Raw genomic sequence first — 19,320 nt, 5'->3', positions numbered from 1 at the left:
TGCAAATTAATGGTATAGAAGCTAGGAGCATGTTAAGTTGTGTTTGGTTAGCTAGGTAGATACCTAGCTTGCCTTAATTAAGTACTTATGTTTTTCTTTTGGATCCTAGAGTGGTAAGTGGAACGTGCCTACTAAATGAAAATAATTAAATAAAATAGCTCCATTGATAAACAAAGGTAGTTAAAATGGGTACAACCAAACCATCAAATGAAACTTCAAAAAATAATATTTTTAATTAAAACAACAATTTTTTTTTCAAGAGAAAGATTTGTTTTTCCTACAGTTTGTTTGGTTGTGTGTTTGGAATGCGTTGGAATAATGATTTATTTGATACGCAATAATAGAATGAAATGAAATGAACTTGATCTTTATAATCTTATATTTAGCTATATACATATATATAATTCATACTTGCAAATGCCAATAGATATAGACAATCGAAAAATGAACCAAATTGAGCCCGACAATTAGTAAACCCAACCCCCACTGCGCATAGATCTTTGGGATCCTGAATTCTACTCATACATACCAACTCCAAATACAATACCTTCTGTGTAAATAAAAATTAATTAAAACAATTAAAAGTAAATATATACTCATTTTTAATTTGTTATTATGTAGACCCCACACAATCTTGAGCCCTAACACCGCCTTGCATCTTCCTGAGATACTCTGAGAAGACAAATTTTAAAAACCTAGTTTCTCTGTGGTCATAATGATAGTAAAAATAAAAATAAAAATATATGACAAACAAATGGAACTAGTTCGCAGCTCATCAGCAACAAATTTCTATTATCATACTTATACAACCCTTTTTTTTTTTCTCAAGTCAAATTACTCAAGCATGCCCACTTCATTGGGTTGATCCTTTAGTAATCAAGTGTTGCTCCATGCCCTGCCACTGCTGCAGAATTAAAAGAATAAGGTTATGATTGATTTGCAGAATACCTATTCTTACAAATAGAATGGAATACAGTGAAAGTGTAACGAAAATTTTGTACAAATGTGATAGAACTAAGTCACTTAAATAAAAACCTTGTATTATTCCATCAAATATAGAATATATCAGGAATATAGTAAAATTTGAAAATAGTTATTCATTATCTATCCCTTATTATGAATTTATTAAATTCTTTGTATTGTTAATATAAATTGAGGCCCTGCTCGATGGATTTTCCTAACTACTGAGTACTGAAACAAAACAATCGGCAAATGTGAATAAATTGAGGGATTGATATTTTTCTGTACCTCATTCTTGATTTGCTCTGGCCAGACCTTCAATAGAAACACAGTGAAAATCTTCCCAAGCCTATACATAACCAATCAGAGGCTTGGTTCAAGAGGCTGAAGAACCAACTCGGCATCATCTGCATGTGGTTTTGTTTTCCTTTTCCAGGAGAAAGGTCGGATGATGTATCTTGACAAGCAGCTTAACAGGTCCTGAGGGCTATCCAGCTCATAGTGTCCGAACCGCCAATCTCGCTCAATAAAAGGCCGCTGTATAGGTTCATCAAGACCTCCTGTTGAAGTAAGGACAAGGGCAGATGTAAAAGATATACCATTTGAAATGTGTACCCAATCATGCTTTGAAAGAAGGAATGTATGCAGGGAACCTCACTGACCTCTGAAGCCAAGGAAAAATGGTATTGATCATCGAAGTTAACTAGAAAATAAAAGAACTTGAGCCACACATTTTACCTGCATACATTAAACCCCTTTTATTAACTGCTCGATAAAATGGTCGTGTTTTCTTCTCTTTAGCAGCACTTCGGAGTTCATTCCATGCCCGCACCCTGTCCTGACGTGTTAATTTGCCAGAAGTAGCCACCTGAAATCAAAGGTCAGGGGTGGCAGATTAATTACAGCAGAAACAGCACAAAAAATGAGGCAGAAAAAAGGAATGAGTGAATCAGGGCACACAAAAACAACATTACTTTGGAAAACAAATGGTATGAAGGACGAGGAATTCGGGCAAGACCATTGGCACGATCAACTGCTACAAGCCCAAACTTGGGACCATATCCATCAGCCCATTCCCAATTATCAGAAATAGTCCAAAACAAGTAGCCAAGCACTGGGACACCCTGCAAAACAACAGCAAGCAGGTCTAACAGCTTATTATCAATTTAACATAAGTAGATGACCACATTTCCAGATAAGTTTAGGTCAAAACCCTCATCATGGCAGCATAAATAGCAAGTAAATGCTCCAACAAATAAGGTCGTCGGATTAAGTCCGTCTCATCAGAAACTCCATTTTCAGTAATAATGAAGGGCACGTTTAGATGTTTGTATCTTTCATGGAACTGAAGCAGCACGCGGTAGAGTCCATCAGGATAAACACCACGTCCAGATTCACTATATTCATCATTCTCTACAAGCTTCAGCCCAGCACCAGAGACCACTTCCTGAATAATAAGATGAATGCCTTCTGCTTATCTAATTATTCCAGTCTTTTTGCATGTCCATGATGCTTTTAATGCTCTTGGTTTGAGATATAAATACCTGCCCATAATAGTTGATTCCTAGAAAATCCAACTTGTCAGAAATACTATCCACATAAGGAAAGATGGTCAAGGAGTTGGCCAGTGAAACAGCTGCAACATCAAAGATACCATATGGCCGCATAAATGAAACATGATGTGCCACTCCAACCATTGACTTGGATGAGGTGTTGCTGGAAATATAACAAATGATTCAGGAAAATACAAAAAAATTTGGTATGAAAAAAAATATATTAATAACTTTTTTAATAGATAAAACTAATTTACATCTTCAGTCCACATAGATCATCTATTATAATGTAGACACTTGAAAGCCTGGTGAGTTTTCATGCTTGGAAAAGAGACCAAGCACCAAGCAGTTCTTCAAAACGATACCTATTAAATAATACAATGGTCCAATCCATTATATTATACTGAGCAGGAGAAATTTTGGAAGCAAGACTTAAAAATATCATCAATCAAGGTCTCCAGAAAATTTGAGATGTTATCACTCCACTCCAGTGGGGTCAAAAATAAAATATTCAAAAAATGGAGTGCTAAAGAGAAACCTCTGTTCATGGATATATTCGTAGGCCTTTGAGTGTGCAATGGCCATCCAATGCATGGTCTGTTTAAAGACACCAGTTGGTAGAGCAGAAGTGGCCACCTCAAGCATGTTAGGATTACCACCAGGCCAAGCACCCGCACAATATGTCAGCATACAAAAGACATGAGGCTCATTAAATGTAACCCAGAAGTCAACAATATCTGATACACATTCAACAACAAGCCTGCAAGAAACAAGAGCACATAAAGATGTTCATAAAACCCACAGCAATAAGTATGAATCAGTTTGCAATGTAAGAACCATAATAGGATTATCTGCAAGAAAAAATTCAAATCCAAGAAAAAAGAAACCAAATTAAAATAAGCACCGGTTTACCTTGTTTTTTTTTCTTTCTATAAGTATAATGTCAACTTATGGAACATTTTTCTATGAGTGTTTTTTAATGTTTTACATGTTATTGTTGTAGTAACCCAACCCCGAGAAAAATAAATAAATAAATAAATAAAATTAAAAAAATAATAATAATAATAATAATAAATAATAAATAAACATAAAATAAATAAATAAATAAATAAATATTTTGGAGAAGATAGTTTGAAAAGAGATATTTTGAGATATTTATATATAAATATCTTGGAGGAGATATTTATTTAGATTACTTAAGGGCTAAGTTAGGTTTTATTCTATAAATTCTCTTATTCTCTCTCTCTCTCACTCTCTCTAAGATCCTTAGCCGTTCGTCCTCCGTTTCCAAAAACGGAGGGTACTGCATGGATCAGAAGAGAAAACTCTACAAGTTTAACGGATCGGATCGTCGTTTCAGAGATTTTTGGGTTTTCCCAAGAATCGAGGTAGGAATCTGATCTTAATTTTGATTAGATATTTAGATAGCAGTAGAAAACATAGTACGGTTATATTCTGTGGTTTTAGGTTTTCAGAATCTCGGGTTGTCGATTTGGACCGTTTTCATACGAACTTTCATTTCGAGTATAAGGTAAGGGGAATTTGATTACAACAGCTATTTTGAAAAACTAAACCGCTAAAAAGCTAGTTTATGTTACTATGTATGATTTAACTACTTATTTGTGAAATTCTACTGAGTAGAAATGTCGGTTTGACGATTTTACGATTTTTGGTAAAAACGAGGATTTCGACGTGTGATCTCCAAATTTTACAAATATTATTGATTTGTATTTATACTATAGTAGGAGAGGCTCGAATCCTTTATTTATTCAGTTAAACTATATATATTGAATTTCTATCATTTATCGGGTTTTTGAAGCAAACTTGTGTGATATATGTTGAAATAGAAATGGATGGAATTTTCTATACTATTAATATAAAATATGGGAACGAAGTTCCAAATTTGTTATACTGAGAATGTGATAAACGGAGACCGGTGATACACCGAGCTGAATCAGTAAACAAAGAGGGGTAAACTGAGTGGAAAGACACTGGTTTGAACCCAATGCTATTATTTAAATTTGTGAAAAAACTGGAAATACGCAGGTTATCATATTTGTATAAATTGAATTTATGATATACGGAACCACAGCTTGAGAGTCCCAAGAGGGTTGAAAAATACTTTCTTTGCAGGGTTGAAATAAACTACTGTTATATGATACGGCGCGATATCGTAGCTAGATGTACACGTGCAACCACACGTAATAAACGATGTGGGTACCAAGATGGTCGGCTAGCAGGGTGAAACCATTGGCTGATATTGGGCCAATGGAGGCAGTTAGATCGTAAGTAGGTACTCGACAGTGCCTACATGAACAGGGCATTGGACGAGTATCAGTGCACAACCCGGGCCACGGGGTAAAACTGGTTATAGGGATATTTTGCTGTTAGTCATCTGATAAATCATTAAATGGTCGAAAGACAAATATGGGAATTTTGTAATATAAATAATGATATACCTGATGCATTACTGTATTGAAAATATTTGATTTATATTCCAGATATTGAATGAAAATATGCATGCATGCAGTCACACACTGTTGTAACTCCTTCTTCCTTATTGAGAGGTGTCTCACCCTATCATAAAACCTTTGTTTTCAGGTCCATTAGTACGTCGATCCTAATAGCTAAAAGGACTAGGGAGATTGTTTTTGGTTAGCTTACGTAAGCATCTAAATCTTGTATTAAACCTAAATGAAAGTCCTGTTGGAGGATTGTAATAACAAGAATTTCCTATGAATGACTTTATAAGAAATGGTGTGGATGTATTAGTAAACTCTAGTATAAGTCTAGTAGAAATCCCAATGGATGTTTATATTTTTCCGCAACATTTTCATCGTAATTATGTATGATTTACACCCATATGTCCCTGTTTAGGGCAGGTTGTTTCCATATCTTGAACAAGTATAGGTATTATGTATGAATGAGTAGCACCTGGATCCGTATAAAGGGTTGGGTCGTTACAGTTGGTATCAGAGCCCGTAGCCAGTCGGAAGTATGATTTGATTCATGCTGCTTGGTTAGGGATATGTGCTAAACTAAGAAGTTGCTAATTGTTACAGTCTAGAATATACCAGAGTATAGGACATGGATATGACCTTGAGTTTTGTTTTGTATACCTGGAGACGAAAACAATTGGCAGATTTCTATATTTTTCTGGATCATTCGAAGGGTTCAGAAAATCATGGCAATCTATTAATGGTGTTGTTTCCAAGTGGAAGGGTATAACTTGAGTTAGAATGATGATATTAAATTAATGGAGTACATCAATATTCAGGATGTGGATTTAAGGGAACTGAGTCTATAGTATGATAGTGTTAGTTGATGCCTAAGCTATTACCTTCTAATGGATTCTCGTAAATGTTTTCAGGATGGAATCCAGGGATATCACTGCCAATATAGGTGGCAGTAGTAGTGAGGGTGCTAGCCCCGAGGCTGGTAACGACTCTACTAGTGTGTTACATGAATTCGCACAGCAGCTTATAGCTGAGGTAGTGCGTACGAATAGAGGGCAGGATCGTCCTATAACTGAGTTGGGTTGCTCCATTGAGCAGTTCACCAGATTGAAGCTCTCTGCTTTGTGGGCAGTGCAGATCCAGTTCGTGCTGAGAATTGGATCCAAGAGATCGAGAAGATCTTAGATGTGTTAAACTGCACTGAAAAGCAGAAAGTCACCTTCGCCACGTTTAAGTTGGCAGGGGAGGCTGAGAGATGGTGGGGGTCGGTAAAGCAAATGGAAGAGCACCGACTGATACCAATAGTGTTGACGTGGGCCCGATTCAAAGAACTCTTCTTTGAACGATATTTTCCGGCCACGGTTAAAAACGCAAAGATGGAAGAATTTATCAACCTGACGCAAGAATCGCTGACAGTGCAGCAGTACGCTGCCAAATTCCAGGAGCTGTCTCGATTTGCTCCATTCGTAGTTCCTAATGAAGTAAAGAAAGCTTGGAAGTTTCAGAGGGGTCTGAGGAGTGAGATCCGTAAGCAGAAGGCGATCTTGCAGTTGCAGAACTTTGCTACGTTGGTTGATAAAGCCACGGTAGCAAAGGAGTGTTTACTAGAGGAGCAGAGGTTCAGATTACGAAGAAGAGGCCAGCGCCTCCTAATTATTCGTCTGGGGCAGGACAAGGTAAGTGGAAGAAGAACAGTAGTGGTACGTCCCAGAATGTCGCAAGTATTCCACGTTACTCTTTATGTAGTAAGAAACACCAAGGGCAGTGTTGGTTGTCTATGGGAGCCTGTATGCAGTGTGGTAGACAAGGACATCAGATGAGAGACTGTCTAAGACAGAGGAATGATGGAGTCACGCAGCAGCAATACAGAGGGAATACTCCGACACAGCGCGGCGGTCAGCAGAGGGGTACTGCCCAGGCTAGAGTATATTCTCTGACTCCTGGTGACGCTAAGAACGCTGGTGAGGTGGTTACAGGTACCATTTATGTGTTTTTTCATGAAGCTGTAGTACTTTTTGATTCTGGAGCTACGCATTCTTTTATTTCCCGTGATTTTGTTAAACTATGTGGTTTGGAGGTGCAACCAATGGATTATGAACTGGTAGTGACTACGCCGTCTAGGTCTGCAGTCAGGTGTAGTAGGTTAGTCCGTAACTTCCCTGTGAAAATTCAGGGAAGAATACTACCAGTTAACCTAGTGGTCTATGACATGCATGGTTTTGATATCAACCTTGGGATGGACTGGTTGTCGGCCAGTTATGCTAGTATTGACTGCCACGGGCGGGAGGTGTTATTTAAACCACTAGGGGAGCAGGAATTCAGATTCCAAGGGTCGTGTGTGCGTTCTACACCACGGATCCTTTCAGCTTTACAAGCTAGGAGGTTACTCCTAGATGGCTGCCAAGGGTATCTGGCGTTTGTGAAAGATACGCCGGTTGAAGAAAATAAGTTGGAAACAATTTCTGTAGTGTGCAAGTTCCCTGACGTCTTTCCAAAGGACTTGCCAGGGTTACCTCCGGACAGGGAAGTGGAATTCGCGATAGAGCTAGTTCTAGGTACGGCGCCGATATCGAAAGCTCCGTACCGTATGGCTCCAGCTAAATTGAAAGAACTGAAGGAACAACTTCAGGAGCTCCTAGACAAGGGGTATATTCGTCCTAGTGTTTCTCCTTGGGGAGCGCCCATTTTGTTTGTTAAGAAGAAGGATGGGTCAATGAGGATGTGCATCGACTACAGAGAACTGAACAAGGTGACAGTAAAGAATAAATATCCGCTACCTCGGATCGATGATCTGTTCGACCAGCTTCAGGGCACACAGATCTACTCTAAGATTGATCTACGATCTGAGTATCACCAGCTGAAGGTGAAAGCGGAAGACATTCCTAAGATGGCGTTTCGAACTCGGTATGGCCATTATGAATTTATGGTTATGCCTTTTGGTTTGACTAATGCACCTGCAGCATTTATGGATTTGATGAACAGGGTCTTCTACAAATATCTAGACCGGTTCGTTGTAGTATTTATTGATGATATCCTAGTGTATTCTAGGAGTGCTGCAGAACATGAAGTTCATTTGAGGCTAGTATTGCAAATGCTTAGAGATAAGAAGTTATATGCTAAACTGAAGAAGTTTGAGTTCTGGCTAGAACAAATTGCATTTCTGGGGCACGTAGTGTCTAAAGAAGGTGTATCAGTAGACTCGAGTAAGATAGAAGCAGTAGTGGACTGGACGAGACCGAAGAATGTGCAGGAGGTTAGAAGTTTTCAAGGTCTTGCAGGTTATTACCGTCGGTTTGTTGAAGGGTTCTCCAATTTAGCAGGTCCTTTGACAAAACTTACGCAGAAGAACATGAAATATGATTGGACGGATGAGTGCGAGTTGAGTTTCTAGGAGTTGAAACGGCGACTGGTCACTACTCCAGTTCTGACTCTTCCATCCAGTGATGATGGTTTTGTTATATATAGTTATGCTTCGAAAAAGGGTCTTGGCTGTGTTCTAAGGCAGCAGGGCAAAGTAGTGACTTACGCTTCTCGTCAACTCAAAAAATTACGAGAAGAACTACCCGACGCATGATTTAGAATTAGCAACGGTAGTGTTTGCACTGAAAATTTGGAGGCACTACTTATACAATGAAAGATGTGAGATTTTTACCGACCATAAAAGTCTTAAATACTTCTTCACCCAGAAGGAGCTCAATATGAGACAGTGTAGGTGGCTTAAATTGATTAAAGACTACGACTGTGTTATTAGCTATCACCTAGGAAAAGCTAATGTGATAGCTGATGCTTTGAGTCGGAAGTCAGTTGATGCGACAATCTCAGCAATACAGGTTCAGCATCAGATTTGCATGGACTTGGAGAGATTGAGTTTGGAGGTAGTGGAAGGAAACCATCAGGTTGTCCTTGCTAGCTTGGTGATACAGCCGACTTTGCAGGAGAGGATCCGTGTGGCGCAGAAGGAGGATCCCGAGTTGGTTGATATTATGGAAGAAATCCAGAAGGGGCTAAAGCCGGATTTCAGTATCTCTGGCAATGGGATATTGAGATTTTGCGACAGGATTTGTGTAACGAATGACATTGTGATAAAACAGGTCATTCTAGAGGAGGCACATCGTTCACTTTATACTGTACATCCTGGTAGAATAAAGATGTACTGGGATTTGAGGGAATCTTTCTAGTGGTCTAATATGAAAAGAGAGATCGCCCGATTTGTAGAACAATGTCTGACATGTCAGCAAATCAAAGCAGAACATCAGAAGCCGACAGGACCACTTCAACCACTCGACGTCCCTGAGTGGAAGTGGGAACATGTCTCGATGGATTTTGTGACGGGTTTACCTGCGGCGATGCATGGGCAGAATGTCATATGGGTTATAATAGATCGATTGACGAAGACTGCACACTTCATTCCAATCAGAGTCAGCTACTCTCTGAATAGGCTAGCAGAACTTTATGTGCAGGAGGTGGTACGACTCCATGGTGTTCCTATATCTATTGTTTCAAATCGAGATCCGCGTTTTACATCTCGTTTCTGGAAAAGTTTACAGGATGCCTTGGAATCGCGATTGATGTTCAGTATGTCATTTCACCCGCAGACGGATGGACAGTCGGAGAGAACTATTCAGACGTTAGAAGATATGTTGCAGGCTTGTATACTAGATTTTGGTAATAATTGGATACAATATCTACCGCTTGTTGAATTTGCATATAACAACAGTTACCAGGCGAGCATAGAGATGGCATCTTATGAGGCTTTGTACAGTCGTTAGTGTCGATCTTCGTTGTACTGGGATCAGGTAGGTGAGCGGCAGATACTAGGTCCAGAATTGATTCAGCAGACCTCTGCAAAGGTCTCATTGATCAGGGAAAGAACTAAAGCAGCTCAAAGTTGACACAAGAGTTATGCTGATACTTGTCGGCGAGAATTGGAATTTGAAGTAGGAGATATGGTATTCTTGAGAATCGCTCCGATGAAAGGGGTGATGAGATTCGAGAAGAAGCGGAAGCTAAGTCCTCAGTATGTCGGGCCTTTTGAAATCCTTGAAAGGATAGGTTCGGTTGCTTATCGAGTGGCTTTACCTCCAGCATTATCCCGAGTTCATGATGTATTTCACGTGTCTGTACTGAGGAAATACATACCAGATCCATCGCATGTACTGAGTTACGAACCTCTAGAGATCAGTGAGGCTTTATCATATGAGGAGGTACCAGTACTGATATTAGATCGAAAAGTTCAGCAGTTACGGACTAGGGAAATACCGCTAGTGAATGTATTATGGCGTAACCATGCAGTGGAGGAAGCTTCATAGGAGTTAGAGTCAGAAATACGCTAGAAGTACTCGCAGTTATTTTCAGATGGTACGTAGTTATGTATAGTAGTATAGGTGGTATGGTCTTCGGGAGAGTTTTGTGTGTGTGTATAATCTTCCGAAGCATCACATTGTAACCACAGTATTCCTCCGCCATAAGCGAGGGTAGATAATAACTTCGGGCCGGAGCTGCTTTGAGGGTGGCTGCCGACTCTTCTATAGGTCTCCGACGTAAGGTAGAGTATGCTTAGTATCAATTGGTGAATTTCAGGGACGAAATTCTTATAAGGAGGAGAGATTGTAGTAACCCGACCACGAGAAAAATAAATAAATAAATAAATTAAATTAAAAAAATAAATAATAATAATAAATAATAAATAAACATAAAATAAATAAATAAATAAAGAGATATTTTGGAGAAGATACTTTGAAAAGAGATATTTTAAGATATTTATATATAAATATCTTGAAAGAGATATTTATTTAGATTACTTAAGGGCTAAATTAGGTTTTATTTTATAAATTCTCTTATTATCTCTCTCTTTCTCATTTTCTCTCTCTCTCTCTCTCTAAGATCCTTCGCTGTTCGTCCTCCGTTTCCAAAAACGGAGGGTACTGCGTGGATCAGAAGAGAAAACTCTACAAGTTTAACAGATCGGATCGTCATTTCGGAGATTTTCAGGTTTTCCCAAGAATCAAGGTAGGAATCTGATCCTAATTTTGATTGGATATTTGGATAGCAGTAGAAAACATAGTAAGGTTATGTTCTGTGGTTTTAGGTTTTCGGGATTTCGGGTTGTCGATTTGGACCGTTTTCATACGAACTTTCATTTCGAGTATAAGGTAAAGGGAATTTGATTACAACAGCTATTTTGGAAAACTAAACCGCTAAAAAGCTAGTTTATGTTATTATGTATGATTTAACTGCTTATTTGTGAAATTCTACCGAGTAGAAATGTCGGTTTGACGATTTTACGATTTTTGGTAAAAATGAGGATTTCAACGTGTGATCTCCAAATTTTACAAATATTGTTTATTTGTGTTTATACTATAGTAGGAGAGGCTCAAATCCTTTATTTATTCAGTTAAACTATGTATATTGAATTTCTATCATTTAGTGGGTTTTTGAAGCAAACTTGTGTGATATATGTTGAAATAGAAATGGATGGAATTTTCTATACTATTGATATAGAATATGGGAACGAAGTTCCAAATTTGTTATACTGAAAATGTGATAAACGGAGGCCGGTGATACACCAAGCTGAATCAGTAAACAAAGAGGGGTAAACTGAGTGGAAAGACGCCAGTTTGAACCCAATGCTATTATTTGAATTTGTGAAAAATACTGGAATTGCGCAGGTTATCATATTTGTATAAATTGAATTTACGATACACGGAACCACAGCTTGAGAGTCCCGGGAGGGTTGAAAAATGCTTTCTTTGTAGGGTTGAAATAAACTACTGTTATATGATACGGCGCGATATCGTAACTAGATGTACACGTGCAACCACACGTAATAAACGATGTGGGTACCAAGATGGTCGGCTAGCAGGGTGAAACCATTGGCTGATATTGGGCCAATGGAGGCAGTCGGATCGTAAGTAGGTACTCGACAGTGCCTGTACGAACAGGGCATTGGACGAGTATCAGTGCACAACCCGGGCCACAGGGTAAAACTGGTTATAGGGATATTTTGCTGTTGGTCATCTGATAAATCATTAAATGGTCGAAAGACAAATGTGGGAATTTTGTAATATGAATAATGATATACCGATGCATTACTGTATTGAAAATATTTGATTTATATTACAGATGTTGAATGAAAATATGCATGTATGCAGTCACACACTGTTGTAACTCCTTCCTTACTGAGAGGTGTCTCACCATATCATACAACCTTTGTTTTCAGGTCCATCAGTACGTCGGTCCTAATAACTAAAAGGACTAGGGAGATTGTTTTTGATTAGCTTACGTAAGCATCTAAATCTTATATTAAACCTAGATGAAAGTCCTGTTGGAGGATTGTAATGACAAGAATTTTATCCTACGTATGACTTTATGAGAAATGGTGTGGATGTATTAGTAAACTCTGGTATAAGTCTAGTAAAAATCTCAATGGATGTTTATGTTTTTCCGCAACATTTACATCGTAATTATGTATGATTTACACCCGTATGTCCTTGTTTAGCGCGGGTTGTTTCCATATCTTGAACAGGTATAGGTATTATGTATGAATGAGTGACGCCTGGGTCCGTATAAAGGGCTGGGTCGTTACAATTGTCATACATTATTCAAATGTTAATTGCGGGGACCAGGGAAGGAATGGACCACAATAAATGAAATGAATGCTTTAATAAAAAAAAGTTAATTCTAGATACTAAAATATTTTAGCAACGAGTTTTCAAAACAATTGAAAACCATGAAATCTAGTTTTCAATTTTTTCACAAACAGTTGAAAACCTTCCACAAAAATAGAAAACCGACAACGTAAACAAACGCATTTTCATAATATGTTTCTTTACTGTACAAAAATGAAAACAAAAAACCGAAAATAGAAATGATACAAAACATGCCTTAAGAAAATATCCTCAAAGTATAATTTGCTTAAATGAGAATGCTAAGGTTGGTACAATGTTAAAGATATAGAAAGGAATGAACATACTTGTAGTAAGCTAGGTGTGCCTCCCTATTAGAAGATATGATAAGGAAGAAGCGGCCAAGTAGTAAGGGACAATAGAAGGAATAGGAGTAGACCTAAAATAACTTGAATGAGGTAATAAGAAAAGATTTAACAACCCTAAAATTGTTGGAAGATTTTGCCTATGATTGTGCAAATTGGCGAAAAAGGATTCATGTAGCCAAACCCACCTAGTGGGACTTATGACTTGGCTTGTTGTTATTGTTTTGTTGTTATTTCAATTTTTCTTCGTCTTCTCATTTCAATTTTCTTTTCCTTAATTTTCCATTATTTTCCTTAACTCTCTCTCTCTGGTCAAAAGGTCTTGCATCAAGAGATCATCACCCACATTATCCTTCTCTTCTCCTCTAGTATGTGATCTATGAATGATTCTCTATGCATGCTGGTTGGAATGTGCCAACATGGTCTTATGTTGCTTATAACAAAATGCACATGCAAAGCAAGGACCATACCCTCAATCATGTATAACGACTAGAACTAAAATACAACATAAGAAAAATAATTAACCGGTACTTTACGCCTGGATAGGCTAACCTGGTAAAATCCATGAAATAATCAACAGTTTTTTCCAACTTCCACCCTCCATATTCTCCAGCCCACGGTGGCAATGAATGATGGAAAAGAGTCAGCATTACCTTCATTCCATAAGAGCGAACCCTGTTGATGATCCACTTATATCGCTCCAATGCAGCATAATTCACCTGAAAAACACATCACGCAACTAAATTCACTGGAGATGTATACCATCGCCAATGAATGTTTCAAACATCTTATCATAATGAAAAAGAGGCACAAAATTATGATGAACTTTGATAGGGGAAAATTCAATTTCATCTCATATATTGTCCAGGCATATTTGGCCAATACTAAGAGCATTGGATTTACAGTTTCTTTTAGTCCATTGACTGGCTCCTTGGGCATGATCCTCGTCCAATCTATTCCCATTCGGAAAACACGAACTCCAGTATCTTTAGCCAGCTTCAATTCTGTATCAGGGTCGGACCAAAACCTCAACCTCTCCTCCCTGATATTAGTTCAAGCACCAAATCACTCCATTTATTCTCAAGTCAACAGCAAGTAATCAGAGAAAAGTTTATGGAAGTGTATCTCATCATTGAGTAATTTAAAACCTCATACATAGGATGGTTGAGCAAAATACATCTAAAAACAACAAGCTTGCACATCATCAAGTTATCACAATAAAGATGGTAACTCACGGGTGTGGAACATTGTGCCAAGCAGCTACATTATGATGGGACTCATCAGTTGGTTCAGGTTCTTCTTCTATGTACTTCTGAAACCCTCTGATCATGGCTTCCATCGCTATCTTAACAGGTTTTTTCTTCTTCATCGTCATATTAGGTTTCTTCACAGACAACAAAGCCTGCTGAGATCCACCATCACCAGTAGCCACAGCCATTAGAGCATCTGCTGATTGATGGCTCGGCAGTGACTCTGATTTGTCACATGGGTTCTCTTCTGCAAACTCGAGCCAAGCATCATTGAGCCTGTCTTCAACATGTGCAGGTGCTGTTGCTAAACCGAAGAAGAACTCTTTTTCATCCTCTATGCAGAATACCAATACACAGGTATCAGAAATTAATTCACTAAATTTTTTTAAAAAATTAGCCAAGGGTTTTTAGCAAACCAAAGAAGAAATCTTTTTCATCCTATATGGACTATGGAGAATACCAATACGCTGGTATCAAAAATTAATTCATTAAAAATAAAAAATCTAGCCAAGGGTTTTTAAACCCATCCTGCCACTGGTTATCATCCAGCTCATCCATATTTACACTATATAGGATGCCATTGAGCTACAAATCATAAGACCAAAATTTGAAAACTTTTTGGTTTGAATTTCTGAGAACCAAATGTGAGGGCTTTTCTGAGACCTGAGGCACATTTCCACTATCTAATTGTGCAGGTTTTTCACTTCTGTTGGAATGTGGTACTTCGATGCTCGTTTAGGATTTCCCATGGCCGCACACATCTTATAGCTGCATAGAACGTTCAGCTGAACTGAATATGATTGCCTGTTCTGTCTAGTGTGAACCTTAACTTTCTGTCAAAACCAGGTGTCTGGCTTACTCTGAACTGCTCTGAATTGGACTCCACAACAAAGTTTTCTATTTTGAGCAACCAATTTTCCTGTTGTTGTTTGGACTTCTAGTAAACCTTATATACAACAGTACTGGGGTATTACGAGTTCGAGAGACATTAATTTGAGGGCTCTGGATTGCGAGTTCCCTTTTGAGTGACTGGGTGTATTGGGCAATGGTGGATGCAAAAACTCTAGTCAGGGGGGCTCTTATCCAGTTAGGCAGAGCCGGACTCTCATGCATAATGCATAATCCAGCTAGGCAGAGCCAAAGAAGTAGCCATCGCCTCCAAGCCTGCAGCACTCAGCCTGGGTTTGGATTGTGAGTTGGAGAAACATTAATTTGAGGGTTGTGGATTCTGAGTTTTCTTAGGGTGACTAGGCGTACTGGGCAATGGAAGATCCAAAAACTCTAGTCTGAGGGTTCTCTTATCCAGTTTGGCAGAGCCAAAGAAGCAGCTATTATCCACAAGTCTGCAGCACTCAGTCCGGCTCTCTTTCAAAGGATGCACAAGCTCTCTCAAATATATTTATTTGATTGAAAAAGAAGTTCATTGAGAGAAGGGAAAGAAGAATACAAGAGGTGCAGGATAAGTAATACTCATGAAAAAAAAAAAATGAAGAAAAAGAAAAGACTCAATTACATGAGAGCCCCTTTCCAATCCCATGGGATGTCTAATAACAACATTCCTTGAAACAAAATAAAACAAAACCAAGAAAAGAAAAGAAAAGAGAGAGCAAAAGAATGAGCCCAGAAGGAAGACAAACTGATAAGTCCATCCCAAAGATCCTCGCATTCCATTCAATCCACACCATCCAAAACTGCACAAAAACAGCACATCTCCAAAGGGCTATTCCTTACTTCCTCTTCCCAAAACCCCTGTATCATTGCTTCTTTTTTTTTTTTCAAATCCTAAACAGCCTCATTTTTTTTTTTTTTTTTCCATTTCAACATACACTCCATGCAGACAACTTGAGTGGAGTACAATTCCAAAGAAACGATCTACTTGTCCACACACACAAACATACATACATATATGGAACTTTCAATCATTTTAAGTAGGGGCTATAGGCCACACTCAGTACTATCTAGATCCTCATATAATATTGGGACTTCGGATGTGATGTCAGTGAGGCCATTACTACCTCCTTAGTACTTCTTATTGGTTGTCTGTGGATCTCTACTTATCGTTGCAACCATGAACGTTGGCATCAATTGCCAAATCATGTAAATTTGTGTGCTTGATCATGTTCTCTCTTCTCTTCTCATATGGAATTTCGCATTGATCCTTGGGTGCTCCATGCTACTAGCTTTGTTAATCTCCATTTTAACACCTAATAAGCCCATTTTTCAAGCCTAAGCAAGGCACAAGCTCCCTTAATTCCTATGCAATCCACAAGCGAACTCCAGCCTCCAGTACCAAAAGAGAGCAGAGCAATCCCACCAAACAACAAAAGTGCAAAAGCACAAACCAAAGAGTATAAAGACACATCTTTGTGTTAGCGTATCTCAAACTTCACACCAAATGGGAGCGCAGTTGAAGCTACTAGAACTCTACTCGCTTTATAACCCAACTCAATTAAATTTTGTTCTAATTCAAGTCAAGCTCAAACTACTCGAGCTACTCGATGAGTTGAGTTTGAGTTTCACAAAACTACTCACAAACCTGATCAACTAATCCAACTTTTATGATTTTATTACCTTTTGGCTTATATACAGTGGCAGAACCAGAAATTTATTTTTTGGGGGCAAAGTAAAATAACTATAAGTTTATCCAAAATATCAAGGACTCAAGTAAACAAGTACAACTTTCTAAGGCATCCGAAGTAAGATAACTTAGACTTTGGGGCTAATTAAATATTTAAAACTCATTAAATGAAAATTGAATCTTCAACACTGATGGGGCAGTCCTCAGCTCAATATCACCCCCACCCCCCTCCCACGGCGTGTGCTGCGGGAGGGAGACAAAGGGGGGCCGACCAAAGCCTTTGTCCACCCTTCCTTCTAAAATTCATTTTAAAATTATATATACATATACATATATACATGATTAGTAACTACATATATAAAAATCATTATGATGGTTTACTTAGGAATATGTAAACTATGGTAATTTGTCAAATGATTTTATGGGCTACTTTTAGGTTACATTTGATTTGCAAAATGTCTATATACAGGTAATAAGATGGAGATTTTATAGCTCATAAGAGGAAAAAAAAAGTTTTGTCGCCATAAAGAAAATGACAATGCAAAAAAAATTATATTTATCTATAACATAAAATAGATAAGGAATTATTATTTCCACATTTCACCACGGAAATTCCTACTATTGTCCTGTTTGATGGAATAACACAAACTTAGGCCTTGTCATTTATGTTATGGTGACAATGTCTTTTCTTAAGTTATAAAATTCCTATACTATGACCTTTCTAATTATAAGAATAGACATTCTGCGAGCCAAATGCAACCTTAATATTACATGCATACATTGCATGTAATTTTTCCAACACAAAGAATTAAAATTAAAAACAGACGCTTCATCTATTTTTTTAACTACATTTCCTTTCTTTTATTTTTTTTCTATAATATAATCAGCTCATTCTATTTATTTGAAAATAACAAAGAATAAAAATTCAATGTACAATGAACAAGAAAATTTCTAAATGTCTTGTCCCAATTTTAATTTTTTTAAAATTCATTAGCACTACCATCAGTCTCACATTTTTTCCTTCATTCTTTTTATTGCACATATTTTTTCATCTTAGCCCCTCCAAACATAAAATCCCAGCTTCCTCCCTGCACCTCACACCCCTCAGTTTTCTGCTGCTGCTTTTATATGCATAAGTGATACATTATATATTCAATACATATATTAGTGGTATTTTATATCAAATTGATATTAATCGAAAGTCACTAGCCTAGTCCAATTAAATCAAGCTTTATACGTTCAATACTATTTTAAATGTGTAGCTGATTTACTTTTCATTTTATATATATATTATATCAAGCCAAGATTAATCGACTCGAACTGAGTTTTAAGAACTTGCAGCAGAATGAGCGAAAGTTCAATAACTAATACATCAACCAACATGGAGTTAATGCTTCTCAAACAATGAACAACGGTATCAATACTTCCATAAATTTAGATTATGGGTATACTCATTCTAAAAATAGCCGCACAAAATATCGGCTGCAAAGAGGAAACATTAGGGTTTAAAGATTTGCGTTACCACTGGAACGGTTAACGTTGAAGACAGCAAGCGTATCTGAGTCCTCTTCGATGGGTGAGCGGAAGGGCCGGAGGTTCTTCCGCTGGAATCGAGAGAAGGAGAAGGCGTTGGCGGCGACGGTGACCGTGACCACGATTCCGGCAAGCTTCGTCGCCGCTACGAAAAGAGCCGCGAACGACATTTCTTCGAGGACTTACTACTGAACTGAGAAGGGTAAGGCATATTAGATAACGTCAAAAGTGCTGTGCTTTATACACGTGGCGAGTCTAATTTGAGTACTTCGCACTTGATTTAATTATTATAAATTAATATTAAATCAAATATATATATATATATAATGTACTTATTATGTTAAATATATTAATAAAATAAATAGTATATGACTTATATAATATAAAAATTAAAAAATTACAAATTTTGAGTAGGCTTAAAACTCAATTCGAGTATTATTATCGAAATTGAACTTGACTCATTAAAATATTCGAATGGTTCGAATTTAACTCAAAATCGAATAAAATTAAGTTTGGTCGAATTAGGAGAAGAATCAAATCCAAATAGATCATGAATGGACTTGACTCATTTATACCCTTAGAATTGCCTGCTAATTTAAGGACAACAGTTTAACAAAATTAAAAGTGTTTGAATTATTTTCATAAAAAAAATAAAACCAAAAAAAAAACACTACATATAGCAAATACTTTTTTAAGAATTAAAAAATATTAGTGCAAACTATTTTTCACGACTAGATACACAAATAAAATAAAATGTTTTGATGCACAATCATTAATAATATATTGGAATTGTGATAATAAAAATTGTATCACATACTATCGATGCAAAGATTAAGTTCAATTTTTAGTATCAACACCTAATATTTGATTTAGCTTTTGTCAAATACAATATAAGTTTTATGTCTATTTTGGCAAACCTTAAGAGAGAGACCCGTTAAATTATTGAAACCTTAAGGATTTGTTTGGATTAAGGATTTTACCTATGAAAATGAAAGGAAAG

The 19,320-nt window shown here is 37.4% G+C and overlaps 1 protein-coding gene across 2 annotated transcripts; it reads right to left on the bottom strand.

The window, feature by feature from the left end:
* Window positions 1–551: 551 nt before the first annotated feature.
* On the bottom strand, window positions 552–18,533 carry LOC131151717 (beta-glucosidase-like SFR2, chloroplastic). Of its 2 annotated transcripts, none has more exons than XM_058103096.1 (11): window positions 18,310–18,533; window positions 14,195–14,543; window positions 13,863–14,001; window positions 13,512–13,678; window positions 3,052–3,273; window positions 2,505–2,676; window positions 2,174–2,407; window positions 1,935–2,084; window positions 1,699–1,828; window positions 1,249–1,520; window positions 552–904 (listed from the first exon to the last, which is right to left on the bottom strand). In XM_058103096.1, exons 1-10 carry the CDS (start codon window positions 18,488–18,490, stop codon window positions 1,324–1,326), a joined length of 1,941 nt encoding a protein of 646 aa, XP_057959079.1. In that variant the 5' UTR covers window positions 18,491–18,533; the 3' UTR covers window positions 552–904; window positions 1,249–1,323. The 2 variants fall into 2 exon arrangements, with proteins under 2 accessions (XP_057959079.1, XP_057959080.1); XM_058103097.1 differs by having other exon boundaries at window positions 552–901.
* Window positions 18,534–19,320: the final 787 nt, after the last annotated feature.

The sequence above is a fragment of the Malania oleifera genome, chromosome 3 (assembly GCF_029873635.1).
Source record: "Malania oleifera isolate guangnan ecotype guangnan chromosome 3, ASM2987363v1, whole genome shotgun sequence".
In the NCBI taxonomy this organism is placed as follows: domain Eukaryota; kingdom Viridiplantae; phylum Streptophyta; class Magnoliopsida; order Santalales; family Ximeniaceae; genus Malania; species Malania oleifera.
This window is presented reverse-complemented; position numbering and strand designations above follow the sequence as displayed.

Coding starts and splice junctions, on each gene's coding strand:
- LOC131151717 (XM_058103096.1), bottom strand. CDS start 18,490: ATGTCGTTCGCGGCTCTTTTCGTAGCGGCGACGAAGCTTGCCGGAATC. Junction 14,002..14,194: donor TGGCACAATGTTCCACACCC/GTGAGTTACCAT, acceptor AACTAATATCAG/GGAGGAGAGGTTGAGGTTTT. Junction 2,085..2,173: donor TTTATGCTGCCATGATGAGG/GTTTTGACCTAA, acceptor GTTGTTTTGCAG/GGTGTCCCAGTGCTTGGCTA.